Below are 19,093 nucleotides of genomic sequence, written 5' to 3'. Positions count from 1 at the left end.
GGCTGACTGATGGAGCCATGGTACACACGTACACCTCTGGAGGGCCTTCTGGAATTAGAAAAGGTGAAGGAATTTGGAGACCATGGAAAGTGGAAGGCAATCAACCCTTTTGGTGCCTAACTAACCTGAGACATTCTTCTATTGTTTCTTATTCTGGCCTTAATTGACAAGGTCATTGGACTTTGTAACCAATCTTGGTCAACTTTGTAACCAACTTTGGTCAACTTTGTGACTCCAGACCCTATGACCCCCTCCCAGCTTGCAAAAGACCACTCTAAACTGTAACTTCTGTAACTTTCCACTGCCTACTGCAAACATATAAAACTAGCTTCTATCCCACTGCCCTCCACTGACTCAGCCTGCCCGCACCCGGGTGAATAAACAGCCATGTTGCTCACACAAAGCCTATTTGGGTGGTCTTTTCATTCAGAGTGTGCGTTTTAACATAAAGTAAGTATGTTTTAAATAAGGCATCCTGATCAGGATGTAAAATAGGTACAGTGCTCCAGAGCATGTGTTTGAACTTTGTGGGTCCGTTTATTTGCAGATTTTTTCCAGGAAATATATTGGAAACGTTTTTTGAGATTTGCAATCTTTTGAAAAAACTCAACGAACACAGCCTAGAAATATTGGAAACATTAAGAAATTGTAAGGTATGTCATGAATTCAGAAAATATATGTAGATACTAGTCTGTTTTATAATTTACCACCATAAAATATACACAAATTGATTATAAAAAGTTAAAATTCACCAAAACTTGTGCATACACTTATAGGCTGTATATGATGCCATTTGTAGTCGAGAGAAATATATAAACAAATGTAAAAATGCAGTATTGAATTATAACTGCATAAAATTAACTGTAGTAACGCCATACTACTGCAATAATTTCATAGCCATTTCCTGTTGCTATCGCCGTGAGCTTAAGTGTTGCAAGTATTCTCTTAAAATGCTGCATGCAGCATTTTGGGAGGCCAAGGTTTGTGTATCACTTGAGGCCAGGAGTTCGAAAGCAGCGTGGCCAAAATGGCGAAACCCCATCTCCCCTAAAAATACAAAAATTACCTGGGCATCGTGGCGCATACCTGTAATCCCAGCTACTTGGGAGGCATAGCTTAAACCCAGGAGGCAGCGGTTGCAGTGATGGAGATAAAGCCACTGCACTCTAGCCTGGGTGACAGAGCGAGACTTCATCTAAAAATAATAGTAATAATAAAATATGAAGTGTGATGCTAATCATTTCCCCGTGAGCAGTTTCTCTCCCTGGTCAATTTTCTATCACACTAAAAGGTGATCTCTTGAAGTTCTTGTGTATTTTCATCATGTTTGGTGCAATACCGTAAACCCTTCCTAACCCAATGGAATGCATATGAAATATCACTAGTGATGCTGGATGTGCTCCCAAAAAGCAGAGGGAAGTCATGTCATTACAAGAAAAAGTTGAATTGCTTGATCTGTACCATAGACTGAGGTCTGAACTGCAGTCATCGCCCTTTCGACAGATGATTAATCTTGTAAACAGACCACAACAAACTTGTATTACTGATAAATACAGCATAGTACTGTAAATGTATCTTCTCTTCCTTATGATTTTCTTAATAACATTTTCTCTTCTCTGGCTTACTTTGTTGTAAGAATACAGTATACAACGCATGTAACATACAAGTACTTGTCAATTGACTGTTTGTGTCATCAGTAAGGCTTCCAGTCAACAGTAGGCTACTAGTAGTTACATTTTTGAGTTGCTGGAGGGAGGCCAGGGAGGCAGCTGACGCTTCGATAGCCACACAAAGCTTGTCCTCTAGTTGAGTGGCTGAGGTGACACTGTAGCCTAGGGCGCCGTTACCCAGCTCGGCTGCCACCAGAGAGGATGCTAGAGAGAGACCATCGACCTGTGGGAGGAAGACTGCTCATCTGTCTTGGTGATTAGGGGAGGGTGGAAGGAGGGATAGAAGTTCGGCCTGTCCATATACCTCTAACTGCAGGACCAAGGTGACAGGCACGCAAGGGAAAGGGAAGGAGGCATTAATAATTTTAGATAAGGTTCCATTACACCAGAAATATCCTCTTGGTGGTGCATAGAGGGAGGATTTTACCTTTACTGTGGTGTTATAGCTGGGACTGGAGCTGCTGGCTGTCTCATGGCAGAGAGAGAAATTTTGAGGGTGTACTTGGAACAAGGGGATATCTGTTAAGATGGTGCCGGGTCCCATAGGTGATTTTGACAGATTGAACCCGGACCTGAGGGGAACTGCAGCTAAGGGGGGGTTGCTGAGAGAGGCACATAAAAAGCAGTTGGTGATATTCATATCTTTAGTTAAATTTAACATGTTGGCTCCCTGCTGTACTAGAGTCAACCAAGAGAAAGACTGAGAGGTATTATCTGAGGGTTTGAATTGGTTAGTTAAGATGGCTTCATTTTACAGGATTGTATGGCTAAAGAACTGAGCTGTTCTATTGCTTCAGAGACAATGCGGGTATAGGAACGAAATATTAGCCATGTTCCCTGAGGGTGGCTCCAGGTATAATCTTCACAGACTTTACCAGACACTCCTGTATCCTAACAGCTGTGCCGGGGTCACAGATGTTGAGGGCTAAGGAACCATTGCTGAAGTGAGCGAGCATGTGGTTGGGACAGCTTGGAGGCTGTGGCTTGTGAATAACACAAGAGCTGTATGAGCACCCCCCATAGGTGGTGTGTCCCACCAATGACAGTAGTCCTTGGTTTGGTCATATAGAAAACACAGCTGAAAGTGAAACCCATGATTGTGACCGAGTATGGTGCTTTTACCATGTGGGATGAGGATGGAGACAGTAGACTGACAGCTGCCTGTTTGGCAGTTTGCCTGTGCAAGATTATGAGTCCTGGTGGTGGGGCCCTCAGTCCAGGATTCCTGGGTTGCAAGGATCCTGGTTTGAGCTCTTGGAGGAGAACGCTGTCACCCGGCTGGAGAGGTGCTGCCGGGTGGAGGTCCTCTGGTCCTGGAATGACAGGGAGAGTGCAATTGGCGTGCTCTCTGAGTGCTTGGCGGAGGAGAGAGAGAAACGAAAGGTAGGAGGCCAGTGGTGGTGGTCGCGCAGGGAGATTATGGGAAACCAGGAAAGACCGGCCGTACAGCAATTCGAAGGGGCTCAGGCCCATTGGCCCCCATGGGGTGGTCCGGATATGGGCCAGGGCAAGAGGTAGGAGTGTGGGCCAAGAGAGTTTTACCTCAATAGCAAGTTTGGCCAAATGGTCTTTGAGGATGCCGTTGGCCTGTTCAACTTTACCCGATGACTGAGGATGGTAAGGGATGTGTAGTATCTAGATGTTGAGGGACTCGGCAACGAGCTGGACTACTTGGGCAGTAAATGCTGGACCATTGTCCAACTGGATGGTGGCAGGTAGGCCGAAGTGAGGGATGATTTCTTGTGTAAGAAATATCCCTAGCAAATAATTGCCACTGTGAAGGCTAATACCATAGTCTTTGGTTACTTAAAACCTAAAGTCTTGTTATCTTTAGGCTTAAAAGAAATTTGTACTTGTAGGTTTTGGAGCAGATTCCTCCCCAACAAAGGAACAGGGCAGCTGGGAAGATATAAGAACTTGTGCCACACCTCTTGCCTTCCAGTGACATATTTTGATTGGCAAAAGGGTTTGTTTTTGTTCATTTTACCTGATACTCCTATAGCCACAATAGTAGTAGTGTAAGACAGTGACCCACCAGTTTGGATCATATGCCACCACTAGGTATTGCATGGGGGTAAACCGCATGATCTTTATAGACCGTTCTCCAGTCTGGGCCAGGTTTTAGACTCTGGTTTAGCTCTATCTTTTTCTTGCTCTCTTGCACGTCCTCCTCCATCCTTTCATTATCCCCACTTTTCTTTCAACTAAGGCAGGTGCTAGTAAATCTGCCTTTTCCTTTGCCTCACGCCTTGCCTTCTCTTAGCCCCGGTCCTGTGCAGGGAGGGCACAAAGCAGCAGAGTGTCTGCAACCCACCTGCCACCTTTCCAGTGCTACTACAAAATTTGCAAGAAGCAAGAAATGGTCATTTATCAGAATGATACATTTATTTTTATATTTTTTTAATATAAAGTGCTGCAGGCTCCAACATTGCTCCTGGGCATCTCAGGTTGCTCCTGGACCTCAGGGCCTTCGTCCTCTCCAATCTAAATGCAGAGACATTTGACATGAACATGTTTTGCAAAATGCAATACGTTCTTATTGACTCTGGTCACCCTGCTGTGCACTAGAGTCAAAACCTCTTCCTCCTGTCTAGACTTTGGTCCTTTGACCAATACCCCCCCATTCCCTCCCTCTGCCACTCTCCGGCCCCGGAGATTTGCCAATTAAAACAGTACTACTAAAGACAGAATAAATATAGTAAAATGCAAGAAGTGCGGCTTCACCGCCCACCTACTTACTTTTTCTCTTGGGTGGGCCCTCTTACTCTGCCTCTTGGGTGGACAGAGGCAGCAACAGCATCTCCTTATTATGGCAATGCACCTTCGGGCAGCCCTGCGGCAGCTCCAGCCTCTTGTTGGTTGGGTCAACACAGCCTCGGGCTGCCCAGCTTGGAGGACGCTGCCTTCGTGTCCTGGTTGTTGAGCCACGGTGCTCTGGGTGGTGATCTGGGTGGAGGCGGCCATGTTATGTGGGAGGGCTGGTTGAGCCAAAGTTTCTAAATTTTCGCTGCTGGTGGAGCACTTGGTGGAGGCTGCAGACATGAGGTCACGCTGGGGGGCTTGCTCTGCCAAGGTTTCTAAAGCACCACCACCGCCTATGGCGCTTACAGTGGAGGAGGCCACACGGTCACACTGGAGGGCTTGCCGTGCCAAGTTTTCTACATCTCCACAATTGCGCTCGATGGTCAGGGAGGCCGTGGGGGCATGCTGGGGGTCTGACTTCCTGTGAAGGCCGGCAGGTGAACTGGAAATCTCAGTGACTAAACATGTAGGATCCCCAGGAGCAAGAGACTGTGGAGTGGTAATGGATGGCTTTTTTTCTCCATCTACAATACGGTAGGTGGCCATGGGATAATTAAAGACGTTGTCTTCGATTGCCTTTACGATGTTTTCTGGCTTCAATCCCATGGCCACCAAGAGCCTTATGGTCTCACAGTTCGGGTGGTCTTCAATTGGCTCTTCATACGTCGCTGGAGGCAAGTCCTGGCCGTTGTTCACCCACGGGTCCCTCAAGACTTTGTCTACTGTCGGCCGCTCATTGGGATTAGATATTAAAAGGTTTTTAATTAGGCTTTTTAGGCCTTCTGAAAAATAGTGCCGAATAACATACTGGCCAGATAGAATGAGGGATATCAGTTGGAAACGACTCACTGCGAAGAAGGGCAGACTGTTGGACACCATCTGGTATAACGTGACGCCTAGGCTCCATATGTCCATGGCGGGACATTCATAGCCCTGGGCCCCAAAGAGTTCTGGGGCCATGTAGGGGAGGGTCCCATGACCTGCTCTCAGCCTCTGCCCCTCATGATAAATCGTGGCTGATCCAAAATCGGAAATTTTGATATGTCCTTTACTGTCTAACAGCATGTTGTCAGGTTTTAGGTCTCGGTGAGCGATTTTTCTTTTGTGGAGGTAGCTCACGGCGGACAGCATTTGTTGGAACTTGCCTCGGGCCTCCTCCTCCTCCATGATGTTTTTTTCGAGCCAGTCAGCCAGGCTTCCCCCTTCTGCGTATTCTAATACCAGCTGGCACGCCTCTCTGGTATTAATGATCTGGTAAAGCCGAATGATGTTACTGTGGCTCACCGACTTTAAAATAGTCGTCTCTCTGTGGCTAGAGAGGAGGCCGGTTCTGTTGATTGTTTTCACCGCCACCCGGGTGCCAGTTATTAAATGCCGGGCCAGCGTGACCTCGCCAAAGGCACCACGGCCTATGAATTTCAGTATTTGATAGTAAGGTGGCCGCAGGGCAGGTGAGGTGGAGGCCAATCCCTGCTTCATGGTATCTCTAGACACACTATCCAAATAACTACTCTAACTCTACAGTAAACAACACTACTTACTATCCCAAATACACTAAAACACTAAGCAATACTAACTATATTAACTATGCTAACAACGCTACCCAGAAAAAACAACGCCCCTCCCACAAAAACTCCCCCCACCACCCCAAACAACTCGTAATCGCTAAGCTGGTCTGAGTCCACAGGTCACCACAAAAGCTTCCAGGGATTTCTCAGACCAAAAACCATGACCCAGCCAGGGCCTTATATAGGCCTGTCTGTTATGACATCACAAAGGCTTTTCATGAGCTCAGAGCAAAGCAGGGGCCAATCATGGCTGGGGATCTTTCACAGAGATTTTCTCTCTTTTGGTCCCCAAAACATCTTCCTCTTTTAAAAAGTAAGTGCTTTTTGTCTAGATGGATTATAGAGATTGATATTTCGTTTCCCAGCTATTTAAACTGGTACAACGCTTCAACAGCATTTTCATTTGTAGTTTCTTTTTCTATATTTATTGTACTCTTAAGTTCTGGGGTACATGTGTAGATTGTGCAGGTTTGTTACATAGGTTTAACGTGCCATGGTGGTTTTCAATCATTTGTTATTTCAAAATCTGAAATAGCTTTTGGATTTTGAAGATCTCCTAATGTCTACATGCAAAATATTCAATTCCTTTTCTTTCATCTCTCAATGGTTGATGTCAACCATTGAGAAGGGAGAGAATATTTTCCTTTCCTTGTAGGGTTTTTCCTTCCTCATGTGGTTGAGATTATGTAATGGACACAGAAGAAACAGACATACCCTACACTCCATGAGCCCATAGCCTCTTCAGGAAGGCCCCCCAGCCGTGAAGCTCCTTCAGCGTGAGAAGCACCAGGTGAAGTGGGGCCAGAGAACAGTGGCCTGGGCCTCAGGTCAGCGCTGGTGAGGGAAGAAGTGGGGCTCTCTGGAGGCCAGTGTGCTGAGCCCTGCGGTGTGAGGAGGGGTCGCCTAAGTGAGTAGGGACAAGGGCAGGAGGGTAGCCTCTGTGAAGGCCCAGGATGATCGGGGGTGGCTCTCTGGAGGGATGCACTAGTCTGAACGAGTGACAGGGGCCAGGTTGGGAGGGATTGAGTCCTGCTGCTCACAGCACCCCCCCAACCAGTCTACATCTCTGCAGCTCTCTCACCACCTTCCCTACTTCATTGATCTCCATTGCACTTAGCAACATCTGACATTTGCATATTTCACTTGCATATTTCTTTGTCAGACTCTTGCATATAAACTTCACGAAAGCAAGTGTTTTACATGTTTTATTTACAGTGGTATCCACAGTACCTAGGACAATGGCTAGATACATAGAGGACACTCGACTAATATTTCTAATATTTCAATGAATAAATGAATGTTTGAATGAGAAGAAAACTCAGTATCAGAGTAAAACAAACAAGAAATTACTAAAGTGAATTGATTAGAGCTTTTTGGGGGAAATTTCCTCATTCCCGGGACGTGGCATGTGCACGTACACACAGCCAAGTAAATGCTATGGTGAAATTAGACTTACTTTCTTACATCTTCAGGCTGTCGTATTTGAGACTCTAGGATTTTAGCAATAAACTTGCTGATGCAGCTGAGTTATAATATGACAGAATGGATTTGGGCACTAGTGTTATGCTTGAAATGTAACAATGCGGTTGGTTTCTAAAGGAGTAGTTGGTGACATGGTGAAATCACTGGTTGCCCTGATAGGATAAGGCCACCAGCCCCTGTGATCTAGCCATGTTGATAAGGATAAGGATTCCACCCAGCTGTTTTCTTTAGGGAGCTGCCCTGGCTATCTCCCTATAAGAGCCTAAAGAAACAGTACAAGCAGCCACCATTGCACCAGCCAGGACTGCTCCTGGAAATGCCATCTCCCACTGGGCAATAAAGGACTCCACTTTTCTCAGGATCTGCCTGTGCCCAACCCTTATCTAGAACAGAAAGAAACCATAACCCATAATTTCCCCCGAGGATTCCAACACCTCCCCACTCACTCCCCTATGAGTCTCAGGAAGACAGGTTTGTTTTCCTGTGAGAATCCGTGTCTCTTTGCAAAAGGTCTGTTTTCCCAAATGAAAAGGAATTTGCTTCAGTTCTGCGTCTGGAACTAGAAAGCCAGGTCTTCACCAAACTCATGTACAAAGGGATAAAGTCACAGTTGCCATGACCTCACACTAACATCAACAGATACTTACTGGGTGTAGGACATTGTGCTAGCTGCTGTGAGGGAAGAAGAATGGATATCTTTCCAAAGATCGTAAAAGATACACACTCATTTTCCATTAAAAACTAATTACTTGGCCAAGCATGGTGGTTCATGCCTGTAATCCCAGCACTTTGAGAGGCTGAGACAGAAAGATCCCTTGAGCCCAGTTCAAGACCAGCCTGGGCAACATGGTGAAACCCCATCTTTACAAAAAATACAAAATTTAGCCAGACTTGGTGACTTGTGCCTGTGGTCCCAGCTACTTCAGATGCTGGGATGGATGGATCACTTGATCCAGGGAGCTAGAGGTTGTAGTGAGCTGAGATTGTGCCACTGCACTCTATCCCGGATGACAGAACAAGGCCCTATCTCAAAAAACAAAATATACTAAGCACTGAGCTCTGTGAGGTTGTCAGTATCATCAAGAGGCTTAGCTTTGTATGAGCTCCATTCTGAGAACCTGGGAGGGTTGAGTCTGTGCCAATATCCTGCTGTGCTGCGGGATGGAGCCAAGCCTTGACCTTTTGGGTTGCCACCAGAATAAAGCTGCAGATAGAAAATGTGGGGTGGGGGGAGAGTGGAAGAAGGAATCTCAGAGGGGAAGAAAGGACCTCTAGCTTCAATTTGAGACAATTTTTCAAGAAACGTAATGGAGGCTATGCACCACATTCAGGTGTATTCCAGATCAGGGGTTGGCAAACCGTGACCCACCCCAGCTTTTGTATGTACCGTTTGATGGGAAGGCAGCCACAATTCATTTTTTTCTTGTTATCTATGATGCTTTTGTGCTTCAGAAGTAGAGCTGAGCAGTTATGATACATACCGTATGGCCCAAAAGTTAAAACTATTTACTATCTGGTCCTTTACAGAAAAAGTTTACCAACCTTTGGTTTCGAACATGAACAAGAGTTCTGCCAGTCTGACGTGTACTTTTGATCAGACGAGTAAGGTTACTCCAGGGATTTCCAGCTGTTTCCTTCCTACCTATTTCCCCTCGTTGAAATTGCCTGTAATTCCCCCAGCTCCACTGTCCTGTTACATTAGGCCGAGAGATGGAAGGCTGTGTGCACTTGGAGCTACACACATCTGTGCAGTGGGTTACATGAAGGGGAGATTAATACCAGCTTCCTTTTTTAAGACAGGGTCTTGCTCTGTCACCCAGGCTGGAGTGCAACGGCATAATCATGGCTCATTGTAGCCTCAAACTCCTGGGCTCAAGCAATCCTCCCACCTCAATCTCCCGAGTAGCTAGGACTACAGGCATGCACCACCATACTGGGATAATTTTTTAATATTTTTCTTGAGACAAGGTCTCACTGTGTTGCTCAGGCTGGTCTGGAACTCCTGAGCTCAAACAATTTTTCTGCCTTGGCCTCCCAAAGTGCAGGTATACAGGTATGGGCCACCATGCCTGGCCAACACCAGCTTCTTTAGAAATGAAAGCCCATGTGAATACATTTTAAGAAAAGCAGTTTCCTGTATTCTTCTGTAAACATTGTGAATTTATTTTATTTTTCCTCCAATGGCCTATGTGTTTGATCAATAATCACAGTAATTTTCATAACATTGTATGGTTTGGCATGATATAAGTAAAAATAAACCCAGAAGCCATCATTCTCAGCAAACTAACACAGGCACAGAAAACCAAACACCGTATGTTCTCACTTAGAAGTGGAAGTTGAACGAAGAGAACACTTGGACACAGAGAGGGGACCAACACACACCAGGGCCTGTCAGAGGTAGGGGGCGAGGGGAGGGAGAGCATTGGGACAAATAGTATTGTAACCGAGGTTTAAAACCTAGATGATGGGTTGACAGGTACACCACACCACCACGGCACACATGTATCTATGTAACAAACCTACACATTCTGCACTTGTATTCCAGAACTTAAAATAAAAATAGCTAACATTTATTGAGCTCTTACTAAATGTCAGTTTCCATTTTAAGAGTTTTATGTGAGCTGTCCTATTGAATCCTCATTTTTGCCGCAAGAGATAAGGACTCTCATCACCGTCATTGTACAGATGAGCAAACTAGGGAGGAGAGGGGTTAAGTAATTTGCCCATGGTCAGACACACAGTAAGTAGAGAAGCAGGGTTTCAAACCACTCCTGCGCCATGACCTTGGCCACTACATTCTGTACCGCTTGCCTCAAGAAATGTGAAAATAAACAACTAAAAAATCTAATTGGGAAGTAAATTCTCATCAGATATTCAACATTTAAGTATTTGTCAAGTGCTAATACCAAATGCTAATATGGAAGGACAATGTTAATTTTTATCTACACTGATCTATGATTTTTCAGATAAATATCTTGAAACTAAATTTTTAAAACCTGTAACTTTTAGTAATTTCTATTCTCTTCTGGGTCTTTATTGGACTTTGATTTCTTTCTTTTTTATTGGGAAGTGTTTCTAAGTCATTCTTATCAAACTCAACTATATAAGATTATCATAAACTAGTGATTTTCTTCTCATTACATCTGAAACGCAGACAGTGAGAAAAAGCAAGACAACTACAATCTCTGTTTTTCTATTTTATTTAACTATATTTGCCAAGATACTTGCAAGGCCTATGGAGGTCTAGGAACAACATCTCCAGTCAACAATGTTTCCTTCCTTGCACATCAATCTTTACTGATTGATCAGGGGCCTCCAAGTAGCAAGTTCTTTGTTTGGGGATTCAAAAGATGAGTGAACAATGTAACTCGTTCATGACATTTCAGTTAACAACTTTGAAAGAAAAGGTTTTTAAAATCCAATGAAACTCCTAAAAAATAATTGACTCTGCTTCTGCCCCCATGTTCTCCTCCAAAGAATCACACCTGAAAGTTTCCAATGATTCCAACATATGAAATCGCAACATATGGTGAGATTTCTTTGGTTCATATGGTATCTTTTCAACATATGAAAAGAAACTCACTCTTATGTCTGCATTTGAATCTCCTAAATCCTTAATGAAAACAAATGTACTTTTTAAATAATATGATCCATTCTTTTAAAAATCAATTATAAATGTAACTGCAGTGGTTTATGTATTTATATACTATGTATAAAGCACTGCCTATATATCAAGATTATTCAAATTCCATCAATAACGTTGCAAGGACAGTATGATCACTTCCACATTGTGGATGAGAATAATAAGGTTCAGAAATGTCAGATACTTTACCCAGTAAAGTTTAAAATATTGGCTTCAAAGTACTGAGTTGTGGATTTGGAATTAGGGTTCTTTGTACCGAGCTATGCTGGATCAATTATCAGTTAATATTTTGTCTTTTTTTCCCTCCTATTACTTTTTAAATTCACTGATGCAGATAGCATGAACAGAAATATCTCACAGATTTCACAGCTGTTTCAAGCCATGAGGTCCCTGTTGATCCATTTCCTCTGGGAGAGTTTCTACTAGGAGTCCGCAAATCCAGTGGAGGACACGGTACCCACAGCTGCTGTGACATTGTCTCAATCGTGTTGTTCTTCTTAGGACTTCTCTCTCATAGGCTCATTGCTTTCCTTATCCAGGAGGGGTGAAGAGCAAGGCCCTGGGGCCTCAAAATATGTCTTCAGCTTCTACTCCTATCCATTTTCCATTGTCACTAACCTAAGTAAGGATAAGTATTTGTTCCTTCTCAGATACCTACTTATATTATTGTCTTATTTTGATATTTTTCTTTATTTGTAAAAACATTATTTATATGTATTTATTTATTGTGAGGTGGAGTTCCTGTGTTAGTGTGTGTAGGATAAAGGTCTCCAGCTCCATCCATGTTCATGTTCCTGCAAAGGACATGATCGATCTTTCTCTCTCTCTCTCTCTCTCTCTCTCTCTCTCTCTCTCTCTCTCTCTCTCTCTCTCAGATGGAGTCTTCCTGTGTCACCCAGGCTGGAGTACAGGGACGCAATCTTGGCTCACTGCAACCTCCACCTCCCAGGTTCAAGCAATTCTCCTGCCTCAGCCTACTGAGCAGCTGGGATTACAGGTCCCCACCATCATGGCTGGCTAAGTTTTGTATTTTTAATGAAGACAGGGTGTCACCATATTGGGCAGGCTGGTCTCGAACTCCTGACTGCAAGTGATCTGCCTACTTTGGACTCCAAAATGCTGGGATTACAGGTGTGAGCCACCGTGCCAGCCTTATTTTAATGTTTTTCTTGCTGGCTTCCATTTCTTTTCCTGCATAGAGAATTTTTGTCTCCTCAAGGTGAGGCGGGGAGAGGAAAGCGTCTATTGTCGTCATTCTTCACAAATTTAAAGTTTTAAGGATGCATTTTGACTTTTGGTAATAACATTTTTTACTTTTCATAACTTTTGAGATTCAAAATTTTATTCTGTTTCTCTGTCATTCCCTCTAAAAGTCATATTGAAATTAGCACAGACTTATTTTGTTTCATTTTGTTTTGTTTGTATTTCTGCTATAACCATTCTGAGCCAAGAGCAGAGGGTATCTATTACCTTCCTCATCAGTACCTGAATTGAGGGGTGGGTGGCAGTGGCCAAGGGTAGGAACAAAAGGAAGAAGGAAATATTAACCCCAGCTATGAGATCAACAAATGATCAGGAGACATTGTACTTGGTTGCTCCTGTGTTACTGGGCTCAAAATGTGATCTGGGAAATTAAATTAAATTGATCTGAAACATAAGAGTCTCCCATTCTTGGTTATGCTCCCAGTCAGCCCTAAGATGAAAGATGGGAAAAATTCAAAAGAGGCCCCAGAAAAGAGAATTTATTGCTTTTATGGAGATTCTAGATAAAGGTCACTGAGGATTAAGGTAGCTGAGTGGCTTACCCAAGCATCCCTTAGCAGGTAACATTTGAGAAAAGAAAAAAATTCAGGAGGTCAGAGAAAGAATTGAAAGGCATTTGTGAGTTCTGAGGGAATATAGCACCTTAAGTACCAGAGTACCTTAAGTACAGGTGAGAGGAGCAACATTCGGAGGAGAAAAGGGATATGATATATCAGGCTAGAAGACAGTGCTATGTCATGTAGCACGTCCACTCTTCTGCTCCTGCAGATGGCGACACACCTGCAACAGGACAGACATGAGATCGATGACTCCAAGGGGGTTCTTGTCTCATGATCATGCCACTTTCCAATTCCTCTACAACTTTCAACCACATTCCTGCCCACAGCCTCCTCCCACTTTCTTTCCTCTCATACTGCAGCTTTGACTCTAACCAATCTCAATCTTACCTTCCCTTCCAGGATGGGATTCACAAGGGCCCTTGGTGTCTGGAAGCATCAACAGAACACAGGCCTTTGATGATGAAGACAGTGCCCACCACAATGCCCATGAGGCCCACAGATAACCCCAGGGTGCAGACCACAGTCTCTGTGAGCTCTGACAGAGGGGCTGGAATCTCAGGCTCTATGGAAGTGAAGTTGTTGAGGTCAGAATGCAGAGTGTGCTCCTGTGCAGGTGTGTGGGATGGGATGGGATGGGGTGGAGGGTTAGCTTTGCAAATACTCAAGGCCCCAGGCTTAGGGAGAAGAGTGAAGTCTATCACTAGAAACCCATGAATTGGTAGAACTCATACTTACCCCAGTGTTTCAGAAGAGGCTCGTCCAGGCCCCAGTGCTCCACCTCACAGTCAAAAATCTCATCAGCAGAAGGGAGGAAGGTGAGGTAACTGATCTTGAAGAAGGAATGATCACTCTTGGAGAGGAAGCTGGTCTCAGAAACACCGTCTGTGACTGAGTGCCCATTGCTCAGCCATGTGATGTTGACCACGGGAGGGAAGATGTTGTCCACAAGGCAGATGAGGGTGTTGGGCTGACCCAGCACCACGGGAGACTTGGAAAACACTGTGACCTCAGGAACCTCTGTGGTGAGGAAACAGCGTTGATGTGAAGTGTGAATAGCTCTTCCCTGAGGTTCTGCATTATATTCTGGAAAAGCCCTCCTACCAGCATTTCACCACCTGATCGTCAAAGAGGTCTCATTTACCTTCTGCTTGGACACATTGCCTCTGCTTTATTCCTGTGCTCTTCTCTCTGTTGGTATGTTTGATAAAGTGGAGATTCATGAGACCTCTCCTAGAAGGATCTAATGAATGCATGATGGAAAGACCCTTGTATAACATGCGACTATGTGATTTTAGAGATGAGGGACATGAGAAGATCTGAGGATCTCTTGGGAAGAAGAGAGTAAAACTTGGCATAAAGGATTAGATTCAGTACAGAGAGGCGGAATGGTGGACACATACCATTGGTAGCGGCAGTGGAATTGGACTGTTTAATCATGAATTCCAAGGTGTGTCTTCCCACAGCCATGTTTCTCAGTGCACTCTGCGGGTCAAAACTTATAAATGTGCTAAACACGGGCAACCACCAGACAGTCTCCTTTGTCTCCAGGTCCACGTAGAACTCCTCATCTCCATCAAATTCATGGGTGTACTGGCCAGAGGGACCGTAAGACTGGTAGAAGTTCACGCCATAGGAGGCAACATGGTCAGCTGATGAGTGAAGGTGACAAGCAGGAGGGCGGAACACAGGAAGAAAGAACCTTAATACGGAAAGTGATTGAAGAAACTGACTTTCAAATATTATGGGCTTCATCTTTGGCACAGTCCCTGAACAATACTCTCAGCACCTGTTTTCTCCCTGCCTAAAGCTGGTACTCATCGGGTTAGAATTGATGCTGCCTTTCCCACTGTAACAAATGCTCTACAAAGGCAAACGGCACACATCTGCTATTTTGAGTGCCTACATTGTGTCTGGCACATCATAAGCTTATGGGGAATATTGTAATAAAAGAAGGAACGAATGAGTTATCATAGTATTTAGTCTTCTTACTCAGAGATTCAGTGTATTTCCCTCTTCTTCCTAACTTTTATCTCTCAGTTATTTCTTTCATCAGTTAATAACAAGTTGAGTATACTTCCTTTCCTCTCAGGACTAGCTCAAAACAGGACACTTTCTAAGCAGAGATTTTCCTTTTTCTTTTTTTTAAACCAAAGAAAAGCATGTAGGATCTTATTAACTTAAAAGAATTTCTTCTAACAATTACAGGGTGTAAGAAAGACTATTACAAGAATAGCAGCATTACACATTTGTAACAAATAAGCAATGCTTCTAAGGTCTTTGTTTCGTTTATAGTAATGGTCCTTAGAGTAGAGCAACTGATTTCTTCTGAAATGAAAAGTTGAAGCTCTACTGGTTTTTGAATTTCTGTCATTCCCCCACCTTTTTTTTTTTTCCTCTGAAGGAGGTTACTAAATGGCTATAATGTTCTGACTCAACACTCACATTCACCAGAGGACTCAGGTAAATTAAACTCTTCACCTGAGTAAAGAGTTTACTGATGGGCAGTGAGCTTGTCTGAGGATGCCAGAGCAGAACAGCAGCCGTGCAGTTCCGCCAAATGAGCCAAATTGGACATTTTTGTCAAGACATGTGAACCCTTTATTATTTTATCTTTCCTTCTTTCCTCATTTACTGACCATCCAAGAGTGTCAGACATAGCAGGGGATGCTTAAAACACCATCAAGGAACAGACTGAATAGTGGGAGAGTCAGGTATGTAAGGGAATAAATACCATTTACTGTGGTGAGTTCTGTAAGGATATTGTCAGCCTCACAGTCCAACATCCTTCACAGCTGTCTGTCAATCAAACCAAACTACATTTCCTTTCATGTCTTTGCAAGAGTCTGTTTTTTCTCACTGAAAGAAGTTATCTTTTAGGATTTCTCCTCCTAAAATTCATTCTTGAGGTTTCTACTTAGTTAACAATTTTGTAGCTAAGTCCTCTCGGCATGTTTCTGACCGTGTTATGACCTCCGACCCCTCCATCTCAGTGTCTGGCTCTCCAAGTTTGTCTGTTCCTCTTCCAGCTCACCTTCTTCCCTATCCAGCATGACTGCCCTGGTTATTGCTTATCAGGCCACCAACAAAGCCTCCTTATCGTTACAATAAACCTTGAATCCTAGTTCAAACATGAATATATGTGGAGTACATGCAATCCTTCTTTTCATCTGGTACTTGTTCTGGGTGCTGAGTGTTGCTGGAGGACCGCACTCTGCTGGCCCAGCTGGAACCAAGTCACTTCTGTTTCAGCCTCTGCTGGGTCCACTGCCCTCTCAGCAATGGCCTTCTTCTTTCCTGTGCCCCATATTGTTTCTATCCCTGGTCTGTGCACCCTCTGCAAGGCAGACAGCATGATTTTTTATCTTTAAATCCCCAAAAGTTAGCTCATTGTGTGCCCAAACGTGTATTGCATGACAATTACATTTTTTGACAATTACATTGATTTTAGGGAAGACTGACAGGCACGAAGGTAGCAGAGTCATGCAAAGCCCAGGATCAGGGATGCTCAGGGCTGCATTGGGACTTGTGAGCCTCGAGTACTGTTGCTTTTGTGGGCATGTTCCTCCAAAAAAATATGGAAAATTATAGTTTCTGACTGGATTGCTATAAAGACAAATATAATCCAGGCTAAATGAAAAGTTAAAACATTTTCTTAGGCTCTAGAACTTCATTTTTTCTTCTAATTTTAAAAGGAGTTAAAACATTATCTTTTAGCTTTACAGGACAGAGGGTTCCCCGCATTGCACACACTGTTCCTAATGGATGAATAGATCCTGACCAGGGCACTCTGGTGTGAGGCTGAAGAAAGGAAATTTGGAACAAAAAAGCCAAGTGCTCTGGAGAAGCAGGTGAAACTTCCACTGCCAAGCAAAATCAGAATGGGAGCAGCCATGGTTAATAAGGTGGTGGAAGTTTAGAGTAGCTTCCAGTTCACTTTCCCTTTCAACTATTTGACTTTTCAACTTTTGTTTTACAAACCCACTGCCCATGTCTATAAAGGAGCAGGGAGGGAGTCAGAGATGGATCCTGAAAGGGAAAAGGGAGAAAGGAATGCATGAAGAGAGGTGGAAAGATGGACGACAAAGGCAGAAGGGACTAAAGGACCAAATAATCTGTGCCTGCCCGTTTTTCTTTTTATAGGACTTCATTAAACAAGGTGAACAATAGGTTAGTTGGGTTGATTACTTGAGAATAAAATAATTTAATTTACCAAGCATTTTGTTATAAAGTTCTCAATTTTAAAATATATTTCTTACTTTGCTAAAGAAAAGATATGACGATATACCTGTAATAGGAATAAGTAAAAAAAAGTTGACATTTATGTTTTTACTGTTTATAAAGCATATCTACATGCCCATTTTATATGATTATAAGCCAGGTAACACATATGAGGTAGCAGAGAGTAAGTGCCACATTTACCATGTGGTAAGATGATTGTCTGAAGGCATTCAGCCTGCTGGGCTCTTTTACCTACTCCCCACCTGTGCCAGTTCCCATGTGGAAATGTGAGTAAGTCTGAGACAAAGCAAAGGAGCACTTTCTTTATAGAGTATACATAATTCATGGAACTACCTGCCCCAACATATACTATAGGAGGTATGAGAAAAGCTTCAAAAGTTATTCAGAGAAATTTGGGAGTAGTAAGTTTAGAAATTTTTAATAACAAAAAATACTCCATTCATAGAAACATCCCTAATATTTGAGGCAGTCATGATGGAATGCCATGGAGACCTCCAGGCTGTAGTCGCTGGATATAATATATAGAGAACAATGTCCTTAGTAAACTCCAATAGCACAGATAGCAAAGAGAGTTGGTTGGAGCTGTGGTTTCCTAAAGGAGGAACAGCCAAAATTTTAAAATTTATTAATACTAAAAAGACTCTTGGGAAATTTCTACTATTTCTTAGCAAATTGTACTCTCTTCTTTCGATTTCTTGTTTTCTAACTCCAGAGAACATCCCTCACTCATGCACTCACCCACAATGTCTTCACCTCCACAGGGGCTCATCACGGTGGTCAGGACGGTGGTCAGGACAAGGGCCCCCAGCATCAGAGCTTTGTTTAGGATCATCCTCTTCCCAAGGCAGCCTCAGCAGTTGCTGTTCTGAGTTGTAGAGCAACTGTGAGGACTGAGCCAAGGAAATCTAAAGACACCCAAACCAACCCCTGCCAGGTCAGGTTTATGGCCAATCAGAAAAATCCCCTCTGGTGACATCTTGATTGCCAGTTGCAGAGTTTGTATTAAGAGCACTGGAAGAAGACAGGGACATCCTCTGGTTCTGCCACATCCTCCACACAGTGTGGTCTTGAGGAAATTTTCTATTAATAAAGGGAAGATACTAAATTGGAATCTTCTCTCATGTGAGCGTGTCTGCTAGTGTTCTGCGCAGCCTCTTGGTTAGATAAGGTCATTAATAATATGGCATCCTTCAGGGGTTTTTGGGTTACAACCTCCAGGAATTCTTCCCTGAGATGATGTTCCTCCCTGGCAGTCTCCATCTCCTTCCCTTTCTCTGGCTTCTCTATTTGGGTTAGCTGTTTTCTTTTTGCTTCCATAGTGTATATGGTGTTCCCCAAATTTTGACTTGAGCCCAGCTACCTAAGGATCTCTGCTGGTGGTAGCCACGCAATACCTTTGCCTTTTTTACTTGTATAAATCCTGCTGGGTAAGTTCTCAAGTTCTTAAAAGCTCCAGGTGTTTTTGACCAGGGCAATAAAAGGGGTTAGACTGTCATGTGGTGATGCCTACAGTAGCCAATCTTTTATACATTTTTTCTTTTGCTTCGAGTAATCTTTATACTCTTCAAGTAATCTTTGGTGCTGCTTGAATATGTGTGTGTGTGTGTGTGTGTGTGTGTGTGTGTGTGTGTGTATTTTTTTTGAGATGGAGTCTGTCATCCAGGCTGGAATGCAATGACACAATCTTGGCTCACTGCAATCTCCACCTCCTGGGTTCAAGTGATTCTCCTGCCTCAGCCTCCTTAGTAGCTGGAGTTACAGGTGTGTGCCACTATGCCTGGATAATTTTTTCTATTTTTGGTAGAAACAGGGTTTCACCGTGTTGGTCAGGCTGTTCTTGAACTCCAGACCTTGCGATCCGCCTGC

At 43.6% G+C, this 19,093-nt stretch overlaps 3 protein-coding genes across 25 annotated transcripts in view; 1 reads left to right on the top strand and 2 right to left on the bottom strand.

Moving 5' to 3' along the window:
• LOC128931731 (uncharacterized) overlaps positions 1 to 14,958 on the top strand; it is a 69,618-nt gene extending 54,660 nt beyond the window's left edge. For 4 of the 23 annotated variants that reach the window (XR_013534057.1, XR_013534053.1, XR_013534054.1 and 1 more), the window contains 2 exons: positions 12,041 to 12,462; positions 13,388 to 14,958. The gene's annotated coding sequence lies outside the window, so the exon portion shown is untranslated. The other 19 variants (XR_013534065.1, XR_013534067.1, XR_013534062.1 and 16 more) reach the window with 16 other exon arrangements.
• On the bottom strand, positions 4,022 to 6,193 carry LOC100412969 (serine/threonine-protein kinase MARK2-like). Its single transcript, XM_008991427.5, has 2 exons — positions 4,410 to 6,193; positions 4,022 to 4,154 (listed from the first exon to the last, which is right to left on the bottom strand). Exons 1-2 carry the CDS (start codon positions 5,949 to 5,951, stop codon positions 4,071 to 4,073), a joined length of 1,626 nt encoding a protein of 541 aa, XP_008989675.4. The 5' UTR covers positions 5,952 to 6,193; the 3' UTR covers positions 4,022 to 4,070.
• Positions 13,396 to 18,094, bottom strand: LOC100387227 (HLA class II histocompatibility antigen, DQ alpha 2 chain). The gene is made up of 4 exons (XM_002746383.7): positions 17,966 to 18,094; positions 14,389 to 14,637; positions 13,724 to 14,005; positions 13,396 to 13,550 (listed from the first exon to the last, which is right to left on the bottom strand). Exons 1-4 carry the CDS (start codon positions 18,057 to 18,059, stop codon positions 13,396 to 13,398), a joined length of 780 nt encoding a protein of 259 aa, XP_002746429.2. The 5' UTR covers positions 18,060 to 18,094.
• Positions 18,095 to 19,093: the final 999 nt, after the last annotated feature.

The sequence above is a fragment of the Callithrix jacchus genome, chromosome 4 (genome assembly GCF_049354715.1).
Source record: "Callithrix jacchus isolate 240 chromosome 4, calJac240_pri, whole genome shotgun sequence".
Lineage (NCBI taxonomy): Eukaryota > Metazoa > Chordata > Mammalia > Primates > Cebidae > Callithrix > Callithrix jacchus.
Note: the sequence above shows the minus strand (reverse complement) of the source record. Positions and strands in the feature narration are given on the sequence as shown.

Bases quoted from the DNA above. Each gene is read 5' to 3' on its own strand.
- LOC100412969 (XM_008991427.5), bottom strand. From the start codon at position 5,951: ATGAAGCAGGGATTGGCCTCCACCTCACCTGCCCTGCGGCCACCTTAC. The intron at 4,155-4,409 runs GTAAGTAGGTGG...CTCTGCATTTAG, and splicing joins GGGCCCACCCAAGAGAAAAA to ATTGGAGAGGACGAAGGCCC.
- LOC100387227 (XM_002746383.7), bottom strand. From the start codon at position 18,059: ATGATCCTAAACAAAGCTCTGATGCTGGGGGCCCTTGTCCTGACCACC. The intron at 14,638-17,965 runs GTGAGTGCATGA...TTCACTCATCAG, and splicing joins TGGAGGTGAAGACATTGTGG to CTGACCATGTTGCCTCCTAT. The intron at 13,551-13,723 runs GTAAGTATGAGT...TCACTTCCATAG, and splicing joins GCCTCTTCTGAAACACTGGG to AGCCTGAGATTCCAGCCCCT.